At 36.8% G+C, this 21,075-nt stretch overlaps 1 protein-coding gene across 14 annotated transcripts in view; it reads right to left on the bottom strand.

Annotated features, from left to right (window-relative positions):
* Nucleotides 1–21,075, bottom strand: part of NRXN1 (neurexin 1) — a 728,501-nt gene that overhangs the window by 644,299 nt on the left and 63,127 nt on the right. For 9 of the 14 annotated variants that reach the window (XM_082047389.1, XM_082047384.1, XM_082047394.1 and 6 more), the window contains exons 3-4: nt 7,422–7,439; nt 2,690–2,719 (exon numbers count right to left, since the gene is read on the bottom strand). The exons of 3 other annotated variants lie outside the window; for them this stretch is intronic. In XM_082047389.1, the coding sequence (XP_081903515.1) occupies nt 2,690–2,719; nt 7,422–7,439 (48 nt within the window). The remainder of the gene's footprint in view (nt 1–2,689; nt 2,720–7,421; nt 7,440–21,075) is intronic. 2 more of the 14 variants (XM_082047395.1, XM_082047385.1) reach the window with 1 other exon arrangement.

The raw sequence follows: 21,075 nt of genomic DNA, 5'->3' as shown, positions 1-21,075 counted from the left end.
CCTTTTCATCCATTTGAACACATACATTGTATGATGATTATCAAAACATAGTAATCAGTATTCCCATATAAACTGAATAAATCTTACAAAAAATAAAATGCAAAAAGAAAAATGCAGTCAAATGATTAGATGACTGGTGGCTGGTTCACACAGAATCATAGAATAGTTTGGGTTGGAAAGGACCACTAAAGCTCATCTAGTCCAACCCCTCTGCAATTAGCAGGGACATCTTCAACTAGATCAGGGTGTTCAGAGCCCTATCAATTAATCACTCATGGCCTACCATCAAACACTAAGAGCAGCTAACATATCCAAGGTCATTTTTAGGTGAATATAATTGCTAAAACTTTTAAAATAAAAGTATAAATGTCTAGCTATTGTGCAACACTTGTGAAGTTTTTGCTTTACTAAAATAGTTTTTCCAGATCAACTCCTAATCATAATATATATTGATAATGTTTATGTTTTCATCCTTTCATGTAAAAAAACAAAACACTTCAGTATTGTACGTACTACAACATGTATTCTGTGTACAGAACAATCTAGAGAAAGGATTACCTAATAGTAATAAAAATGATCTAGAATGTCAAGGTTCAGTTATTACAGAATGTCATTTTAAGGTAACACCACTCAAGACATCTACCATTAAGGAATAAGATAGTAGTAATAAGTAATAAGGAAGTCACACACACAGGGTAATGTTAAGAAAAACACAAGGATCAGCCAGCAACAAATAAAACAATCCATATAACGAAGAAATCAGTAGACCATTTTTAATTCTATTTTCTTAAAACTTTTCCTAAGCAAGAAGATTCACAGCTCCAGAACACACATAACCTTTTAAATAGTATCCCACCTATCACCAGCTACACAGTCTCTCCAGCGAGTTTGATATGAAGATGAATGAAACACTACAGGTTTGTAATTACGGTCTTTGCATCACATGAACTTTCTAGGTGTGGAAACACTGAATCAGCCAAGACATCAATGAACCTGGAAGGTTGCTTCTAATTTAACTAGTTAGCAAATACGACCATTCAGATTGGCTTTCTGATTTATACCAAGAGTAAGCACATCCTGACAAATGCTTAACAGAATTGTATTATTCGTCACCTGTAACACAGATTTAATGGCTTTTAATGACCAGCTTCTTCTCATAAAAATATATTTCTGTGATATCAGTGAATAAGCGTACTCATAGCAAAACCCAATGTTTATTAATACAGGAAAAGTCTTGACCGTACTGCACATGTTTCCTCCAGGAGAAAGACAGTAAACAGGGCTGGTATTCTTCACATAAAGAAACGAAAAAGAGTAAAACACTCTGAAATAAGCCTCACACTCTTATTTGGTGCTCACTGTTCCTCATTCCTTTGTCCAATTCTCAGATGTAGTCAAGAAAAATCTCAGGGCAAATGTGATCAGCTGATAGCAGAGACTTGCTGCAGTCAGTGCTATTCAGATTTAAAACTTACATTAAGTTGTGGACTGGCCCTGGACACATTATCTCCAGAGAGTCTCTGTTGAACAACATCATGCTTTTTTTCTGTGCCTGGTGGTTTGGGCTACAATTCTTTGAGAACAGAAAAACGCATACCTCAAAATGCGGCTGTTATTTCATCCTGAACGCTTTCTATAACTGTAGCCTCCTTTATCACTGCCAGAACTTTACATCTCTCACAAAACCAGGAGACAAACCTTAAAAAAGATCAGCCTGTTCTGTAGCATAATTCTCCTTACCTTGATATCCATGAAATATTTACTTTAAAAAGATACCTACCTCATGTTATCAGTGCAAAAAGATTTACATTTATTTGCATTACTTATACATACATTAAAGTATACTGATGGCATTAAAAAAATAAAGAAAATCATGTAATACCTTTACTTTTACCTATGGATTTGGTGAAATGGTTCCATGAAGAAAGCATTTCCAGACAAAAAGAGAATAAAGAAGAGGAGAGAAACAACAGTAAGAGTCATGAGTATATGTAAATGCAATAGTATGTGAAATGAAGAGACAAAGTATAAGGTAAGTGTCTGGAGACAAATGGAGATGCAATCAGTGTTATATTAGGGATTTAGTTTATTTTTTTCCAATCATGTACATGCAGAGAAACACAGAAATAACCCATGCTTAGATAAGAAAGAGTGACACAAAAGTAACATGGACAATGGGTTAGAAGGAAAAAAAATCACTGATTTTGTTAGGTTGCAAAGTTGTACTCTCAGCATTCCAGAAGCCAAGAGCAGGTGCTTTCTGCACATTTCCGATCAGCCATGCATTAATGTAAATGGACTCCTCTTTGTGTATAATGTGACCAGTTGAGTATCTTCTTTCAGGAACTATCTGAAGAGTGTTCTTGTGCTTGATTTATTGTTTATAGATTACCCATAATTGTATTTCTGATAAATACATTAAATTTTCTTAATCACCTTATTTCTCTCACTTCGTTTCAGTTATTGTATTTTGAGAGGGGGAGTTAAGGAGGCAGGAAGGACAAAAGCTTACGAAGCAAACAAAAAATAAAAAAATGAAATAAGAAAAGATGTGACTAAAACCATGTGTTTATTTGCAGCCAAAGACAGCTTTCAAGCATTTGCCCATCGTTTGCAGTGATGGATTCAAAGCAGCTACAGAACAAGAAGAAACAATGAAAGCAGAGTGGAAAAGGAACAGAGCCCATACCTTGGTCGCCCATCATCAGGTGCGCCAGACCTTGAAGGGAAACAAGAGCACAGTCAGCAATGAACACGGGAGCACGGGAAGGTGGTGTTGTCACAGTGACAAAAATGTGTTGTGACAGGCATCTGTTTCCTATGAGATGTCTGTACCACAGAGGGAAATCAAAGAGCATTTTTCAACCACTGGTTGGAATGCTTTGGGCTACGAGTAACAAAACTGCAATTCAAACACTGGGTGCTATTTTACTGTGTATTTCTGCTGTGCAGTAGTTGGGATGACAGAAAATAATAAAATTATTTCAAATCCAACCAAATCCTTTAATATTCCATCTGTCTTTATCATATTTTGATTATACTGCTTTGAACACTTTGCTGGGAGGACTTCCTGTCCTCTAATTGTGAAATGATGTTAAAAACCTGCAGAAGTGTAAACCTGAAAAATGGGCTGGGTCTGATCTTTTTCCCCTCATAAAAATGAGCATTTCAGGTAAAGAAAATTTCTTCATCACATTGAAATGATAATGCAAGGGATGTCTCCTTATCTGTGTGAAATGTGAGAGTAGGATGAATTTGTTCCAGAGAAGGCAAATTATTACATATGCAATGTAAACTACATAGCAATAAAGAAAATGTAAGTGACATGTTCTGAAGCTACTTCATAAATCTGTGAGAAATAGATTTTGCTTTATATTTGTATTGTGAGATGAAATCAAATCATACCAGTATAGGTCTAGTGACATTTCAAAACAGATGTCCATAATGATAATCACTCAACCAGAGCCAAATTTCATTACTCTTTGAACAAAAATATTCAGCTTTTTAGTTCATGATAATAACATAATACTTATATTCTCACTGAGAATAATGTGATGAAAGGAGAACATTTCTCTAGAAATATGAAGGTTTTTCACTTTTTATGTTTGGTTTAAAAAATTAGGCTTATTCTTGTTGAACTTAGCTGTTTTAGGATCCATTTTAGAAGTTATTAATTGGTCGTGTATTAAATGTGCTCCTCTTCTCCAACAGCTTTACAAAGTGGTACATTATTTTCATATTTGCCATTAATTAATTCACACAAAGAATGTGTGCAAGAAAATATCCTGCTCTTTGTTGGAAAGTGGACTTCCTAGAGAGTTCCTCTGATTTCTAATTCACAAAGAAAATTAGGTGCACAAATGACTCATGTACTCCAGGGGAGAGGAGAGGGGGCAGTTCAAAGAAGATACTCTCAACTGCAACCAGTGTTAAAGGATTTGTATTTTATCAGCTCCCAATAGACTAACAACGGTTTTGCTGAATTAGTGCTTTTTAATGTCATCCTTTTTAGATGTGCAGTTAAACTGAAGGGCCTGATGTGCCCCATGTCTTGTGAAATAGATTCTATTTCCAACTCCAGCACCCTGCAGCTGGTGGGATTACCTGGGGCTTCCAGTAATGTAAATGGAAGCTGAGTGTGATCCTGAAGGGGTGACTACATAAGCATGACTTGGGAAACATCACACAGCTGTGCTGCAGTTAGGAACCCGTGAAAGAGCACGGAAACGTTTTCACACGTGTCCTTTCCCTGTTGCTGCAACTGAGAGGCATGGTGAAAACGGTTAAGCTTCATTCTTTTCATGCTGAACATCCTTGCTTGGATTCCTTGCTGCTGAGCCTTCTCGAAGCACTAGTCTCTTCATGTGATTATTTAACTTGTCTTTTGGCTTTTAATATTTTGTGTTGGCAACTATAGTAAGAAGTCTCAGACTTCTGGCTTAGCCTTCACTGTATGCGATAAAGGGAAGGTGAAACTAGTTGAACGTTACATCTTTTTCTTAATAAAACATTACTTTTCAGCAGCTACTTTATGTGTGCTCTTTTAGCTCTTAGAAGGCATAGCAAATTGCTTCCATGTCTCCTAGGGGAATTAGAAGAAGGTAATCTCTTACTAGCCTGCATTTAAATGTGATCTTTGTAGCTATAAGGACCTAAACAAAAGGCCTAGTTTCAAGAGATTACCACTGCTTGATAGCTAGTATTTTTGCTGAAATGATATGTGAGATTGGTCAGCTGTAAATACATGATTCTTGTACAATTTGAAAAAAATGTAAATGGCAGAAGGGCCTCTTGAAAACGTCATAGAAACCTCTTCAATTTTAAGAGTCATTTACAGTGCTGTTCAACTAAAAAGGAAGTCAAGTGAATGTAAAAAATAAAAACAAAAACAAGCCACTGCTCAAACCAAACATCTGTCAATTAAAAAATTTAGTACTAGTCCTCAAGACACTGTATGTTGTTTGGCTGTCTACGTTACTTTATTTGTAAAGAAGCAAGGTTACTCATACTTACTTGCTAAAAGAAAACAATGATACTTGCCTAATTTTATATTTTTGCAATCTATGGATGAAGGCTATGGAAGAGTGAAGAATTACTATTACTCTACCTGTGCAATCCACTGAGTGCTTTACAATGATACCATGACAGCAATCACTGCTAGATTTCCAAAATGACTGTCAGCTTACAATAGAGAATACCACAACGGATAGTCACAGAAAGTTCCAGCCTTAACTAGCCATATACAGGCATACTATACATTGAAAATATTCATTTGTGCACCATTACTTCATAATCAAAATGATAAAATCCTTTCTTTGTGAATTAGGAATTCAAGATTTAGCAGGAATGCCTCACGTGTGATCCACTCCATCTTTATACTGAACTTGGCTCTGAGAGGAGAGAGTTCAGGGGCACAGGATGTGATAGAGGAAGTGCATATGAAGATAGGGTATATTTCCATAATTTAGTGTGTGAGTTCCATGCAGAGCACAGGCCAAAACAAAATTTAAACATGGTCACCCTGCCGTGAAACATGTTCAACCCTAGCATAATTTTAGCAAAATGAATAAATGTAGTCTTTTCATACCAGCAATATATACAGATTTAACACTGTGAATACTAAATTGTTTTGTTTTCTTATGTAGTCTAACTTACAGAGATGCTCAGATATCAGGGAAGTCAAGGATGAAAAATATATCTCGGTTTCCAAATTGTGCTTTGGATACACACTTTGTGCTTCCATTCTTTACATTTACATACTTTGTAACATTAATGTATGCATAAGTACCCAGACCTGTGTTGGAATAAAGTTAAGGTTGCAGTTGTAAGTATTAGATTCAGGTAAAGTCTGGATTAACTGTTATCTAGGCTTTATCTCATACTGCTGTGCATAAATTAACACGTGAAATGAATTTGAACCTCCTTATCTATTTATACTGATCCTAATCCACATTTGAGACTCATGTTGACACCACTAAGAGCTTTATGCACAGACCAAATATAAGATTAGGTACTTATTTCTAGGCTTTTATATTTTTCAGTTAGAATTCCTGTCCCAGTGTTGCTGAATAAATTTTTATTTCACAATGAAAAGGAAATTGTATGGATATGTATGTGCATGACCGTGTACACAATTAAAGCATTGAAATTGTTTAAATTTCCTTTCTCCTACTGGTAAAATATATTTTAATAAAATTGCGCAGCATAGTGTATGTGCTTAATCTGAGCATCTCTCTTTGCCCTTGAATACAGCAGCACAGAGAAATGCAATACCAATACTCCCAGGCTTTTTTTTTTAGAAAAATGCCACTGAACAGGCAGGCAGTGGTCCTCCGTGACTTGAATCCTGAATGAATTCAGGCCCCACAGTGGCTCACTGCAGGACCCTGGGTCAGAGCTGTGCCAGGGCAGTCACTTTGCATATGAGCTAGCTTACGAAGTCCTTGATTTAAAAACAGTTCTAGAAGTATTGGAAAAAAATAGAATACCAGTTATTGCTCAGTTTAGATAGATAAGCTCATCTTTCAAATAGATAATCACTTGTCCAGCAAAGATTCAGCCCAAAGAGACTTTTAAAAGCACTCGTACATAAAAAAAGCACCTGCACCTTTTGGCTTATAAGCAAAAAGACAGCACTGACTCCCAACAGTAACTGATCTGCGAAGCATATTCTGCACCTTTAAAACTATGATATATATACCACGCAACATGTTTTACCAGCTAACAGACATACTTACCACTATTCAGGCTAGATGGCATTGTGCTTTAGATTCCAGTGCCCTTTGCCATACTTTCTTTAAAGGAATTTAATTACATACCAACATTATTATTAAAATCAGATGCTGCTTCTTTCACAACATCCAAAAGGCAGAGTGCATTATGTTGAAAAGATAAACAGAAAAACTTTTTTCCTAACACTTTTTGCTGCAAAGAATAATACAATAAGCAAGATTTGTAGTCTTAAAGAGAAAAGTGCTTTTCATTTTCCTAAGCAATTAATATACAGGTATTTAACATGCATTACATTATTATGAGGAGCATTTATGCTCCGCACTAATGACAAAAATAGTTTCTTGAAGTGCTTTTCATACAGAACATAAGAGAAATCAGTCCTTCTGCTAATCTCCTGAATTGTTTTGAAGGATGATATCAGTCATATCAGTATAAATCCTACTGTTGCACTGGGGATATTCTGGAATTACACCAGTAAGGCCGAGATTAAAATGGAGCTTTGCTTGTGTTCTGTATGGAAAAAGAAATCACATTTATTTAATAAACTTGCATACCTTTATGGGTAAAAAAATGCAACTTACCGTACTGAATGTTATGCGCACTTATATAACATAAAGCAGAAGGTAAAAAAAAACACTAAACAGAAGGGAAAAACAAGATCTTAGGAAAATAAGGTAGAAAGCACCCACCTTCCACATAGTTGTCTTCTGTAAGCACATAACAGGGAAGGAGAGAAAAGGAAAACATTCATTAAGCAGCATGCAGACTGGAACTTGCCATTGCATGTCTTCATCATGCAAGGCATCAAACACAACATGCAAGTGCTCCACTGCTACAATCCAGAGGGAAAAATAAAAGCACCAGGGAAGCAGTGTTTCCTCTATTTAACAAAATTTACGTGATATGAAATAAAACAATGATGTTTCCAAAGTGCAAAAATTGTACAGGATTTACTGCATCTCTTTGTAAGTTAAATTATTTTTAGTCATTAATCAGAGGATCTTCTTGTAAGACTTTTATAACTACATATTTTAAAGCCATCAGTCATTTGTGATAGAGATTCTAAGTTCATCTGTTTCTGCTTTCCCATTCTGAATTTTCCTTAATGACCTGTATGACGTAGACAACTTTAAGCAAATCAAACAAGTTAACTGAAGTTTTAGAATATGCTGTGAAGGTGTTCCCAGCGGCAGCATGGCTGACCCTGCACTGACTGAGGCACTCACTCTGGCCATTGGGTCCAATCCAGTGTGGAAAATCTGTCACTTCAACTGGGTGGAATAAATTAGAATTGTAGGATCATATCTCACAGCATTTTTCAGTATCACAAACTAGCACATCTTAAAAAAATAAAAAAAAATTATCTGCCTTGTTCAAATAGCAAAGGCCACAGCAATCTCAGGTATGGGTTCTGCCCCTAGATTAGATCAGAGGACATTTTGTCTAAGTTAACGGCTGCATCAACAAGAAATAATTTGACTTCTATCCGCAGCCCAACATCGATATGGGGCACAGGAAATGTTCTCCCAAAGCCTACACAGTGACAGGAGACTAGGAATTGAGCCTCAGCCAATGAAGTGGACAGAATTTAAAGTTAAGAGGCTCCGTGCCCTACTACTCGTGACAGTCTCTCTTTCCCTCAGCTCCTCCACTAGGTAGTGATTTTGAGGGAGTTATGTCTCTGTTGCCCATAATGATTTTGACTAAGAAGAGGATAGAAGAGAGTACAAAATTATCTCAGCGGCAAGAGAAAATGGGAAAGGTAAAATAACAAAGGAAAACCAACACAGAAGTCAAGGAGATGGACTGTGCAAAACCAACAAAGAAAGGGGCAAGGGTGACAACCCAGCAGTGTGACTGCTGGCGGGTGCCGGCGCTTGCTGGGGAGCAAGCACTCAGAAGTAGTTTCACATTAAAGCCCACTTCTGTGACTACAGCTCATTTTCCTATCAGAAAATACCTTTTCATGTGACTACTAATAAATGTGATCTAAACTAATTTGGATATATGGTAAACCAGAAGTCAATAAAATGAGTTACAGAGAACTGGACTCAATGGTAAGCATAGCAATTTCCTGCCAGAATGTGTCACTTTCCATAATGAAAACCTTTATAAGTTAATGCTACAAAACACTGAAAAACCTCAGTATAACTAGACAGTATTATAATAAACAATTTTAGAAGTTTACCACTTTAAAAAGAATAACTAGGGTAAACAATGAATCCTAAGGGTTTAAGTCTCTTTAGTTTTCAGTTGTATTTATCATAGGTCAGACCAGATAAAGTTATTTGGCTTAAGATACTATAAATCACCTTTTTCATGCACACAGTTTAAATTTAGACTTCTAAAATCTCACTGCCTGAAATTTTAGTTTGTTATGAAAGTGCAAAGGGTACATACTGTTTCATGCATTTAGGAAAGTAAGAGGCTGAAAATAAATAAATAAATAAAAGCAGTATGCTTGTTTTGAGTAAATACCTGAAGATCAATAAATTGAATAAAGTTCACTGAGGAAATTAAAAACACCCAATTCCACAAGATATAGATACTATGTCCTATACACGGTGTAAATTATAGTGATATTTGGGCTATTAGAAATAGCCATTTAGAGCTGAACTTTTCTGGAAGAGCCTTCTTCCTTTAACTGCATATAGTAATTTCCTTTCCTAAAGTATAAAAACACTCAACTTAATGAAAAATACATTAATTATTTTAATTGCAGTATAATTTCAGGCTCCTTCTTCTAGTTCTGGTTACCACAGTGTCAGTATATTTGCAATACCAATACTGCAATGATATCCTTTTTGGTGGTCATATTTAGCTTAACGTGCTTACTTAAAACCAACATATGAACTTGATAAAGGCCATTTCTGTTGCTCATGATATAAGAGTCAAAGGGAGATTTGTGGAAATGACATCACAGGCAGCATCAGATTGTTGAATTTGTCTGGTTACAGGGTTGAGCATATTTTGTTTTATACCATGGGCTCTATTCTTAGCAGTGATTGTTACGTCTTTTTTGATAACAGTCACCAGAAAAATTTACAGTAGCTGAGCAACTTCCCCTAAATGGCTGATTGATTAAACTTTTAAGTGATAGTAAATTAAACTATCAAAACATTTTGAATTAAATAAAAATGAAAGTGTTGAATTCCTACTTTATGACTAAAACAGTGTATAGAGCCAAACCCCTATACACTAGTAAACAGCAATGAAAATATATTCCTCTATGTGTTTTTGCCATGGTAAGTTAAACAGTTTTACAATCTAAGAAAAAATTAGTTCAAATTAGTTCAGCCTCTTTATGGTACTTTACAAGGTTTTTACATTAGATTAACGTTGAGCACTACAATTTATTTAAAGTCCTTTTATTGTGATGGCTGATATATTTCAATATCACTAACACTTTGCTTGACTTTCCTGATTCCCATTTTCTTGGCATGGCCTATTCTTCTAAGCAGAGACTAAAAAGCCAGAAGACCAAAATTTTAACTTCGCTTTTTATTCGCTTTGCTTACTCCAGCCACTCCAAAAAAAAAAAAAACCACCCAACCAAAACACTCTTTGAAAGCTATGTCTAGTATCAACATCTTCGTTTTGCAGTTCGGAGGGAACAAAATTTTCCTCAATTAAATAACGAGTAACTGTATTTCTGTGGATTACAGCTGGACTGGTGTAAACTTTATGTAACTGGTGGAGAGTAGATCCATATTACACATTTTTGTCATTGCTGATGACTTAGCCAACCATAGTCTGAATTTACCCAAGCGTACATCCATCCACCCTGGAGGACCTCACTGTCTACTGAGTAACTCCCTTAGCGTCTGTGGAACCAGGGTCTTTGAAGACCCAAAGTGCCATCTCCCAGCTGCTGTAGGTATTGGCACAGAATGTCTCTCAGCCTTTTCTGCACCAGCTGATGGTACCAATAATTTTCACCAATGCACAGCCCAGGTACGAGCCCAGGGGCTAAAAGTGACTTTCAATACAACAGCAGAGGAGCAGAATGGCCTTACAGGCTCCATCAGCAGCCAGACAACTGGCCAGGCAGGTAACTCTCTTTTCAGCACTGTGAATTCTAGTAGATGTGAAAAGTCCTCTGTTTGCACATTGCACCAATCTAGTCAACTGAAGAACTAGACGGGTCTTCAGCCATTGCAAATGCTTATTTCCTAGACCCTCCCACACCACCACCAGTACTAAATTGCACTGCTAATTTCTGTGTTTACAACCTAATTCCTTTGGCCAAATTCTGCTCTCAGCTACTACTGGTGTAACCTGTTGACTGCACATATTGAGCCAAATATTCACTTGATTTAAATCTGGCATGACACGGCTGAAATCAGTAGAACTACACAACGTACACAGGCTGTGAATCTGGCTTATTATCTCCAGATGAATTGTCTCAGGCTGTCCCTACTGAGCTGACAGCAGAATCTGCTCCATATTTTTTTCAGCAAAGTCCCAACCAATTCTACTTATTTTAGTCTGTTACTATGACTCAGTGACATAAAAGTGGGAATCATATTTTTAAAAGATATTTTTATTAATTCAAGAATCATTTTAATGTTTGGTGATGCTTCATGGAAACCTTGCTCTAAAAAAATAAGTGATCGTTTATGATTTGTGGTTATTTCTGCTATTGCATTTTTTCTTCTGCTAGAATATTTATACCTTACTCACATACAGAGCACAATATTTGTCCTGCCAATTATATAAGAACAGTATTTTCATGATAAACAGATGAAATAGTACATTCATATTCTGACGTTTCAGACATGGCATTCTAGAAATAATGTGATAAGAAACAGCATATTGTAAATGGCATTTTTATAGTTTTTTTTATTCATCAAAATTATAGTCCAAAATCACATTTGGCAACAATGAAGGGTATAATATACCACAAACATAGTTTATGAAATTTCGTAAGATATTCAGCAGTATGAGTAGTGGGGAAGTAGCCTTAAATACAGCTTATTTTTATGTAGGTGTCTTGCAATAAAAATGTAGAAGTGTAGAAATTTAAGATACGATATTTTAAGCTTGGTTTTAAAAAATAATGCATAGGTATATTTCTCTATAGATGTACCTACTTAGAAATATTCTACTGGAAAACGTCGTTTCAATAGGCAGCATTTTCTATGGGACTGCACCAGCATCTCTTGGATAGTGTAACTTAGCCTGTCCCATCAGTTTCTCAAATGGTTAGAAAAATGTTTTATTTAACACATGGTTCAAAAGAAGATATTTAGAAAGGATCTGAAAACAGAAAGTATGTCACAAAGTATGTTATAAAATATGAACAGTCATAGATTCAGTAATGATGAACTAAAGCAATATATTGAAAATCTGTGGCTTTAGCATTGGTCGTCTCAAGTGCTGTGTATCTGAAAAATTCCATCAGGATTATTTGCTTTTTTTTGAAATGCCCTTTTGAAAACCACTGTAAATGTTGATTGCAATTATTGACTGCAATTATAAATAATTAGAAATGTATTATAAATATACTTAGTGCAGAACTCCGACTCTGTTGCAGCCTTCTGCTTGAATATTGAGTAAACAGGGAAGCAGCATTTCCTACAGCTGCGCCTTGTAGAACAAAATCTGGGATTCACCTGCAAAATAGGCGAATTCACCAGAATCTAGGGAAGAGGGCCCAGGAGTTCGTACATTTCCACACGGCCCCATTAGGTCTGAAGTCAACTTACATCTTCTTCCAGACTCCACACAGCTTTGAGTGGACCCATTCAGAGGACTTTCCAGTGCAGTGGGTAGAAATAATAATATAACATGGAGTCTATTGATTGTTGTTGTTGTTGTTGTTGTTGTTGTGAGAAATTTCAGAGTAACAGAGGAGTTTGGTTCTGTTCTAGCTCCATTTTCCACCTACATCTCTGTGAAGATCCCTTCTTTTCTTGAATGTCTTGTACAAGACCCAGGAGAAAGGTGCAACACTGCCAGGAGCACAGATGACCTGTCTCAATCAGAAGCTTTCTGCCAACTGAGGATCATTAGGGCACAATTAGTTGTTTCTGCCAGTTTTGTACAAGACAAATCCATTGCCCAAATTCAGTACACCTCTGTAAATTCTACTAACATCCATAAATTTTCTTTATGTGAGGCCACATTTTCTGGAGAGTGCTATGTATCCCAAGTGCATTGAGAATGAAATAATGACAAGATCATTTTAGTTAAGCTACTGTAGATGAGCTCCTAGTGTGAAGCAGCAACTAAAGGGGGTAGTGCAAGTCTTGAATGCACAGGCAAAGAAATAATGAACAGAAATATAAAATGGCATTACTTTTTTGGCATAACTGAAACCATTATTGTGTTTAGTTCCAGTGCTCATATATTTAAAAAGAAGTGAAAAATGAAAGAGTTTTCAGAAAAAAACTTTTCTCACAGTCGTTCATGGCATTAAACACCTAAGAAAACTCAGAAAACATGTCTTACAATGAAATCCCTTAGATCCTCAATCTATTGAATATATCATAGATGAGATTAAGAGGTGTCTTGAACCCAGCCTGTGACTATCAATGTCAGGAGAAAGATTCTTGATACCTGGAAGTCCTTTCAACCAGACAAATGCTAGGATCGAATGTCAGAAAAGTTCACACCGAAAATAAGATGAAATTTTTCAATAAAGACAAAATAAGCATTTGGAATACTGGGAAATCCTTCCATGAAGTCTTAACACCGAGCTTTTCTCTAACAGAGACTGTATAACAAACATTGCTTTTGGGCTGCATTGTAGGAGTCACTGGAAGAAATTCTGCCTTTTGCCATTTAGGAGGTCAGGTTAATATTTTCATAGCAGTACATCCTGGCCATAACTTGTATGACTATATGAATTTTCTCCAGTCAAATAAGAACAGAAACCAAGTATAAACAGCAGCAAATACTTTGACACCCTGTTAAACACAAAAATCTTCAACGTTGTTTTCTCAAAACCAATCTCTGCATTATTTGCACAAAGAACTCACTGAGAAACGTTTCCCATGAAGAATTCAAATATAATGGGTGAAAAAAAGTCATTCAGGCAAATCATTACTCTTGCTCCCAACGGGAAAATATCCCCACCCCCAATTTACTTCTACGCCTTGTAATACTTTCTAATACCACCTCCAGTTGTCTGAAGATGACAAGCCAAATAAAAATCAAGACATAATTGTATCAAAAGTCTTTCTGAGGCAACAGTTTTTGTGCTGTTTGATTCCTATGCAGCTTTATCACTTGTCTATTGTTTAACATCACAAGTGTATCAAACATTAAATTATTCAATGCTGCTTTAGTTCAATGCTATTTATCTATGATTATTTTATTGTTATACATTTTTAGATATTGCACATCTGAATAGATTTGTGCTGGTTTGGAGCCATGATACTTATATCTTCTTTTTCTCAACTGCTTCCTAGAGCTGACATTTTTGGAAAGTTACTTGTCCTCTTATTTTAGTAATTTTTACCATACTTCTAAATAAACTTGGACTGACTCGGGGGAGAGATCATGATGTAGATATAAAAATGACTGCTTTTTAATTATATTACAATCCCAAGAAATTTGACTTTGTCCTTATTTTGCCACCTCATTAAGTTTAATTATTTTTCTCCAAAATGGGTCTGGCTAGTCTCACATGTATTCTACTAAACTCCAGACCTGCTTGCAGTATGTCAATGCTTTAAAGATATTTACATCAGTCACTGGGATATGTGTTCTTGCATTTGTGCCGTGGCTGCAGTAACCACAACCAGGAATCAACGGTGGAATCAAAGGGTTTTCAATAATTGAATTCAGTAATATAAATAATAGAGATAATGAAAGGAGAAATGAGTCATTTGCATAAGTGAAGGCAAGTCAAAGAACCACACTCCCTCCCCAGTGTTTTAATTTCCATGTATAAGCAAAAAATGAAACACAATGTAAATCTGAATATCAGTAACCAGATATTCTTTAAGAACTGATGCTCTTTTTCAGTTTAGCCACTGGGACTATTTCTATGGATTAGAAACATTCCATTTCCATTGAAAATCTCTGTGATTTGCACACTTTACTTTGATTTGTGCTTTTAGACATCTGTGTAATCACTAGAGGTGACTAACTAGAATTAAGGACTGACTACATATGGTCCACTTTACATGGCCTGCACATCTTACCATAACTCTTCTTCCCAGGGCTATTATTATTCCTTTGGATTTTCTCCAATTTAGCCCTCTTGGGTACATGGCATGAAAATATATTTTCCAGATATGCCTATCAAAACCTTTCATACAGAATTAACTGTTCTCGTTGGCAGAGAGTAATGACGAGAACAGACTACATTCTATACAAGGGATGCAGGGTGACATGGGTATTTCTATTTTAAGAATATTTGGGTTTAAATTAATTTTAAAAATCATAAAATAACAATTCAACAACTTCTTTAAGAAACGGTTGTGAAATGAGGAATAAAGATTTTTGAGACTTATTCTTGTTTGTTTTGGTGTACATGAGAGTAGAAATTTGCACAGTAAGTCTGATTCCTTGTTGCTCTGTGCTTTGTGTGGTCAATTACGTCTATAAAAGAGGCTGCACAATCAAGCCCCAGTTACTATCAGAAGAAATCAAATCCCTGTCCAATCATTCTTTCAGCAAAACTGGTCTGTTAGACCTATTAATACAATAGGATTAGCTGAGCTGACAGTGAGTAAAAATGCTGTGCAGTGGGTGAACGGCAGAAGTAATTTTCCACCTGGATGGCAGCTTTACAGAGGTGATGATCCCGTGGATAACATGAGTAGGAGACTCAAAGGAGGCGAGGTCACGTTTTCTGTCCATGAGAAGGATGTTATTTTTAGACAGTGCTTCCTACAACTCTTCTTCTGGTACGGTGAACTGGCAGCTATCTACAGTTTCACAGTCTCTACTGTGTAAATATAATATTTCTCCTTTGTAATACTTACTAAAGGGATATGACATATGGCTGCACATTCTCCCCATCTGAGGAATTCACCCAGGCACTGACACTGTAGCTGGATATTTGTGCCTTCCCAGATTAGCAAAACACCAAAATTAACAGGACTGTATGCAAAGCTACCCATATTTTCATATTCACATGCTGTCTTTATATAAAAGTGAGGAACGTTTGTGCACTATCAGTGATACTATGACTTTAACACAGGTGGCTGAAGACAATTTGGTGTGAAGAGTTAACACCTAAAAATGTAGAAGACATACTGTACACAATTAGAGTAAAAATATTCTAAACCACTTTGTTGTTTAGTTCTTTAGCTGATCACCATAAAATTTTCTTGGCTGCTACCGAGATTAATTTTGTGAATGTAAACTGACCTGAACCTGCCTTTGGAACCCTTTAAATGGTGAAGAACAAACTTTCTGCTCCTTTAAATGGGAAATTCCTCTGAAGTGAGCAGAGCTATAGCCTGCGAGTCAGCACACTCTAACCGAGTGTTTAATTTGACATCAAATTACAATTTAATTGCAGCTATCTGTGACTGCGAGTGAACAAAATAGATATTTTCATATTTTTTTAGAGAAATTAACTTCATTTTCTCCTTTACTAGTCTACAATCATTTCAATGTTAATGCTGAATGGTATTCTGATTAATTAGTAGTTATAGATAATGACAATGAAACTAATTACAAGAAATTTTACAATTAAAAAAATCAACATTTCTTCACTTAAAATCTGGTCATCCTTAGCTAAAGTAACAATTGACATATTTTTTTTTCTTCCATAGATTTTACAGGAACTGAGCAACAATTTTTTTTTTTTTTTTGTAGCCAGTGAATGCCTGTATTGAGCTCCCATGTGTACAGAGTACCTGCACACAGTGCAATCAGGAAACAGATGCTTTAGAACAATTATTGATTTTCATTAATCACTTTGATATTAATTGGTTAAATACTTATTTTCTTGGTATAAGAATATAGGATGTAACTTTTATAAGGCTGCTAAGGCATGTATAAAACTTGCAGGCATTAGTTTAGAATTGGTGAAAAAGGTGGCTCCTGAGAAGGAGATATTGTACCTGACATACTTTTGCAAAACCCTGATCGTATGTAGTTTATGGCTAGGTACAGTGATATTTCATCTATGACTGTCCCTATCTCAGAACTGCACAATTAAAAATTCTAGTAATAGCTGATGTTTCAAGACAGCAACATTTTAGGGACATCTATAAAATGAACCCAAATTAAGTTAGAGCTACTTCTTCTCTTCCTAACAGTTTGATCAATACCACAGAATCACAGAACCACAGAAAGACTGTGGTAGAAAAGACCTCTGGAGGTCATCTGGTCAAATCTCCCTGCCTAGAGTTGATTGCTCAGGACCATGTAAAGACAGCTTTTGAAGATCTCTAACACTGGAGACTCCACAACCTGCCTGGGAAACCTGTGCAGGGGCTCAGTCATCCTTACAGTAAAAAAACATTTCCTGATGTTCCGACAGCACCTGCTGCCTTTGTTTGTGCCCATTGACTCTGGTCCTGTCACTGGGCACCACTGAAAAGAGCCTGACTCCATCCTGTAAGCCCCCTCCCTTCAGGTATTCACAGACATTAACATGACCCACACTGAGCCTTCTCTTTTCCAGGCTAAACAGTTCCAATTCGCTCAGTTGGGACTCTCATAGAAGAGTCCCTTCATCATCTTCATGCTCCTTGGTTGGAGCGTCTCCAGTATGTCCATGTTTCTTTTGCACTGAGGATCCCAGAAATGGACACAGTACTCCAGATGCAGCCTCACCACTGCTGAGCAGAGGGGAAGGATCATCTCCCTCAACTAGCTGGCAATGCTTTGCCTAGTGCAGCCCAGGATACCATTAGACTCCTTTGACCCAAGGTCATATGGTTGGCTCATGGTCAAGCTGCTGGGCTTATTGTTGGCCCATGGTCAGCTTGCTGTCCTGCAGGACTCTTAGGTCCTTTTCTGCAAAGTTGCTTTCCATCTGGGTGTCCTCCCGCATATATGTGTACATGGGATTTTTACTCCCCATGTGCAGGACTTTGCACTTCTTCTTGAACTTCATAAGGTTACTGTCAAGCCATTTCTCCAGCATGACCTTCTGGTGCATCAGCTACTCCTTCTAGTTTGAGGGTTCTCCTCATTATTGAGGGTACACTCTGCCCCATCATGCAGATCATTAATGAAGATGTCACACAGGTTCACACCCAGTTTTGATCCCCAGGGTACACAGCCAATCACTGGCCTCCAAGTAGACTTTATGCCAGTGATCATCACCCTCTGGGTCTGGTCATTCAGGCAGTTTTCAAGCCACCTCACTGCTCATACAAGAGCATCTGCTCTATGAGGATCTTATGGGAGACAGCATCAAAGACCTTACTGAAGTGCAGGCAGATAATGTTCAGTGCTCTGCTCTCATCTACCATATCAGTCAGCTCATCATAGAAGTTTATGAAGTTGGTCAAGCATGACTTACTCTTGGTGAAGTCATGCTGATTCCTGATGATTTACTCATCCTTAATGTGCCTGGAAATGGTTTCCAGGATTAGCTGCTCCACTGTGTGCCCAGGGTTTGCAGTGAGTCTGGTCAGTCTGTAGTTCCCTGGTCATCCTTCTTGCCCTTCTTGAAGATAGGGAGTGTTACCTGCATTCTTCCAGTCTTTGGATACTTCTCCCAGTTGTCACGATTGATTGAAGACTATCGAGAGTGGACTCACAGTGACATCTGACAGCTCCCTCAGTATTTGTGGGTGCATCCTATCAGACGCCATGGCCTTATGTATGCCCAGTTCACTTTAGTATTCCCTGACCTCATAATCTTCCAGCAATAATACATCTTCCTTTCTCCAGCTTTTCCCCTTTGTTTCTGGGATTCCTGAAGGTTGCTCTTGCTAGTAAAGGCTGAGGCAAAGAAAGCATTCAGTACTTCATCCTTTTCTATATCCTGTTCCACCAGATCCCCCATCTTGTTGACAATGGGTCTACATTTTAACTGGTCTTTCTTTCATCAGTAATGTACTTAATAGTAGCTCTTCTTGTTGTCTTTGGTATTCCTGGAGTGATTAAATTCAATTTGGGCTTTGGCTTTCCTAACTTCATTCCTGGATGCTCAGACAATGTTTCTGTATTCCTCTCAGGCTATCTGTCCTTGGTTCCACACTTTGTTTGCTGCCTTTTTGTGTTTGGGTTTGAGTAGCAGCTCTTTGTTCATCCATACAGGCCTCCTGGCATTTGAAGGCATATGAAAATGAAGGTGATCCATAAATATTAACTGGCTTTCTTGGACCCTCTTCTCTCCAGGTTCTTATGCCATGGGACTCTTCTGAACAGATCCTTGAAGAGGCCAAAGCCAGCTCTCCTGAAGGGAAGTGTTGTGAGCTTGCTTCTCACCCTCTTCCGTGCGCTCAGGATCCTGAAATCCACCATGGTTACTGCAGACAACGCTGCCTTGATCTTCACATCCCAAATGAGCCCCTCCTTGTTGGGGTATGAGGTCCAATAGAGTACATTTCCTCATTGGTTCTGCTGTCATTTAGAGGAGGAAGTTATCATCAATGCACTCCAGAAGCCTCCTGGGTTGCTTATATCCTGCTATGTTGCCTTTTCAGCAGACATCAGGGTGGCTGAAGGACCGGGGCCTGTAATGTGAAGTTCCTCCTATCTGTCCGTACAAGGCCTCATCCACTTGTTATTTTTGGTCAGGCGGACTATAGCAGGCACCCACTTTTTATCACCTTTGACAGTTCATGGAGTCTTTTTATTACCTTAGCTCCTTTCTGGAATAAATTACTTGGACATATATTCGGATGCTAACCTTTACTCATTTTATGTTTTTTTTCTATTACATTCAGAATAGGCCATGTGGAGATTATTTTTTATAGTTATGCTGTGATGTAATTCATTAACATAATACACCAGCACACTAGCATGTTGCCAATGAAAATGTGGTAAAGCATGTTTTATATTGTCAGCTCTTCTACAGCTGGCAAATTGATTAGAATGACAAAGATGTTGGCATCAAGATAGATCAACATGGGATTATTTAGTGAAGAAGTCTTTCCGAGCTAAAACTTTATCAGAATCAATTATAGTAATTCCTCACAAAAAATTGTCTGTTGTGTATTACCCTGTTGTACATATAAAGGGAACAGTAGGGACTCAGTCAAACAGTAGTTTTGAAGGAAACTAATGAGAACATCTAAATGTAGAGCTATAGAAGAAAATATCTGAAGAGACATAAATACTATTGGTTGAGTAATATGAAAATATATATCCATTAAAAGGTGTTCTGAATGTACTTCTTAGCATTCTTTTGAGGTTACATCTTAAGCATGATATAAATTGGTTTTCTTACATCATTAAAACAAAATGTTAATAATAAGTGGACTAAGCAATCTGTCCTGCAGGGGAAATTCTTCTCTGTAAGGTAAATCCCAGTGAATAACAGAAATCTTGTTTGACTGTTGGCCCATTATTAAAATGAGCATACAATTCACCTGCTTCCTAGTTTTTTTATTCATGAAGAGGAGGAATAATTCTGAGGTTCCCAAAGTGAAAAACTCCTACACCTAAACCATAATTAAAACTTCTTCCCAGCAGAGTATTTATGCCATTAGGCAATTCACAAAATTATAATCATGAAAACAAGGCTTGTGCATCATATAATCTATGCACTTAATCATGTTAACAAAACTCCCAAACCAACCACAAACATTCTTTGCATATTTTTTTAAATCACATTTTCAGGATAAAGATATAACCTGGGCAATTAACCATTTATGTAGAGAGAAACTGAATGAGGTGGCATTGTTATCAGTATATATTGAACACATAGACCACATAAGCATATGCACATTCATTCATTTAATAATAATACCTTATGCAATGCAAAGTGTGTATAAATGTAATGAATACAGCCAACATAGTGAACAATAAATGATGTGCTATGGTCCAACTATTAATATATATATAAACCAAAACAGAAGCAGTTTTCATGCATAGGCAAAAAAAAATTTACTAACAGAAAACTCCTCCAAAACATCATATTGTGCCACGGGACAGAAATAGATAACACTGAACTTCAGGAAAAGTCTCTTTACAGTTCAACAAAACACAGACTAATGCACATGAAGATGCTTATGAACTTGAAAAAGCAATATCAATGAATAGGATTTTGAATTTGTTGAACGTTCTTTGTTTAAAGAAAATATTTCAAATAATGGCTGTTCTGTAATTACAGTTTGTTTCCTAACAAAATTATAAGAACTGTACAAAACCACTATCAAGGTAACATATATTATTTTCATTTGCAAAGCCTCTTTACATAGCAAGTTAAAAAGTGCTTGAGCCATTTTTTCATTCTGTTTTTTACAGCTTATA

Source organism: Streptopelia decaocto, assembly GCF_964273445.1.
Source record: "Streptopelia decaocto genome assembly, chromosome: 3".
Classification (NCBI taxonomy): Eukaryota; Metazoa; Chordata; class Aves; order Columbiformes; family Columbidae; genus Streptopelia; species Streptopelia decaocto.
The sequence above is the reverse complement of the archived record's forward strand: the minus strand, read 5'-3'. Positions and strand labels throughout refer to the sequence as shown.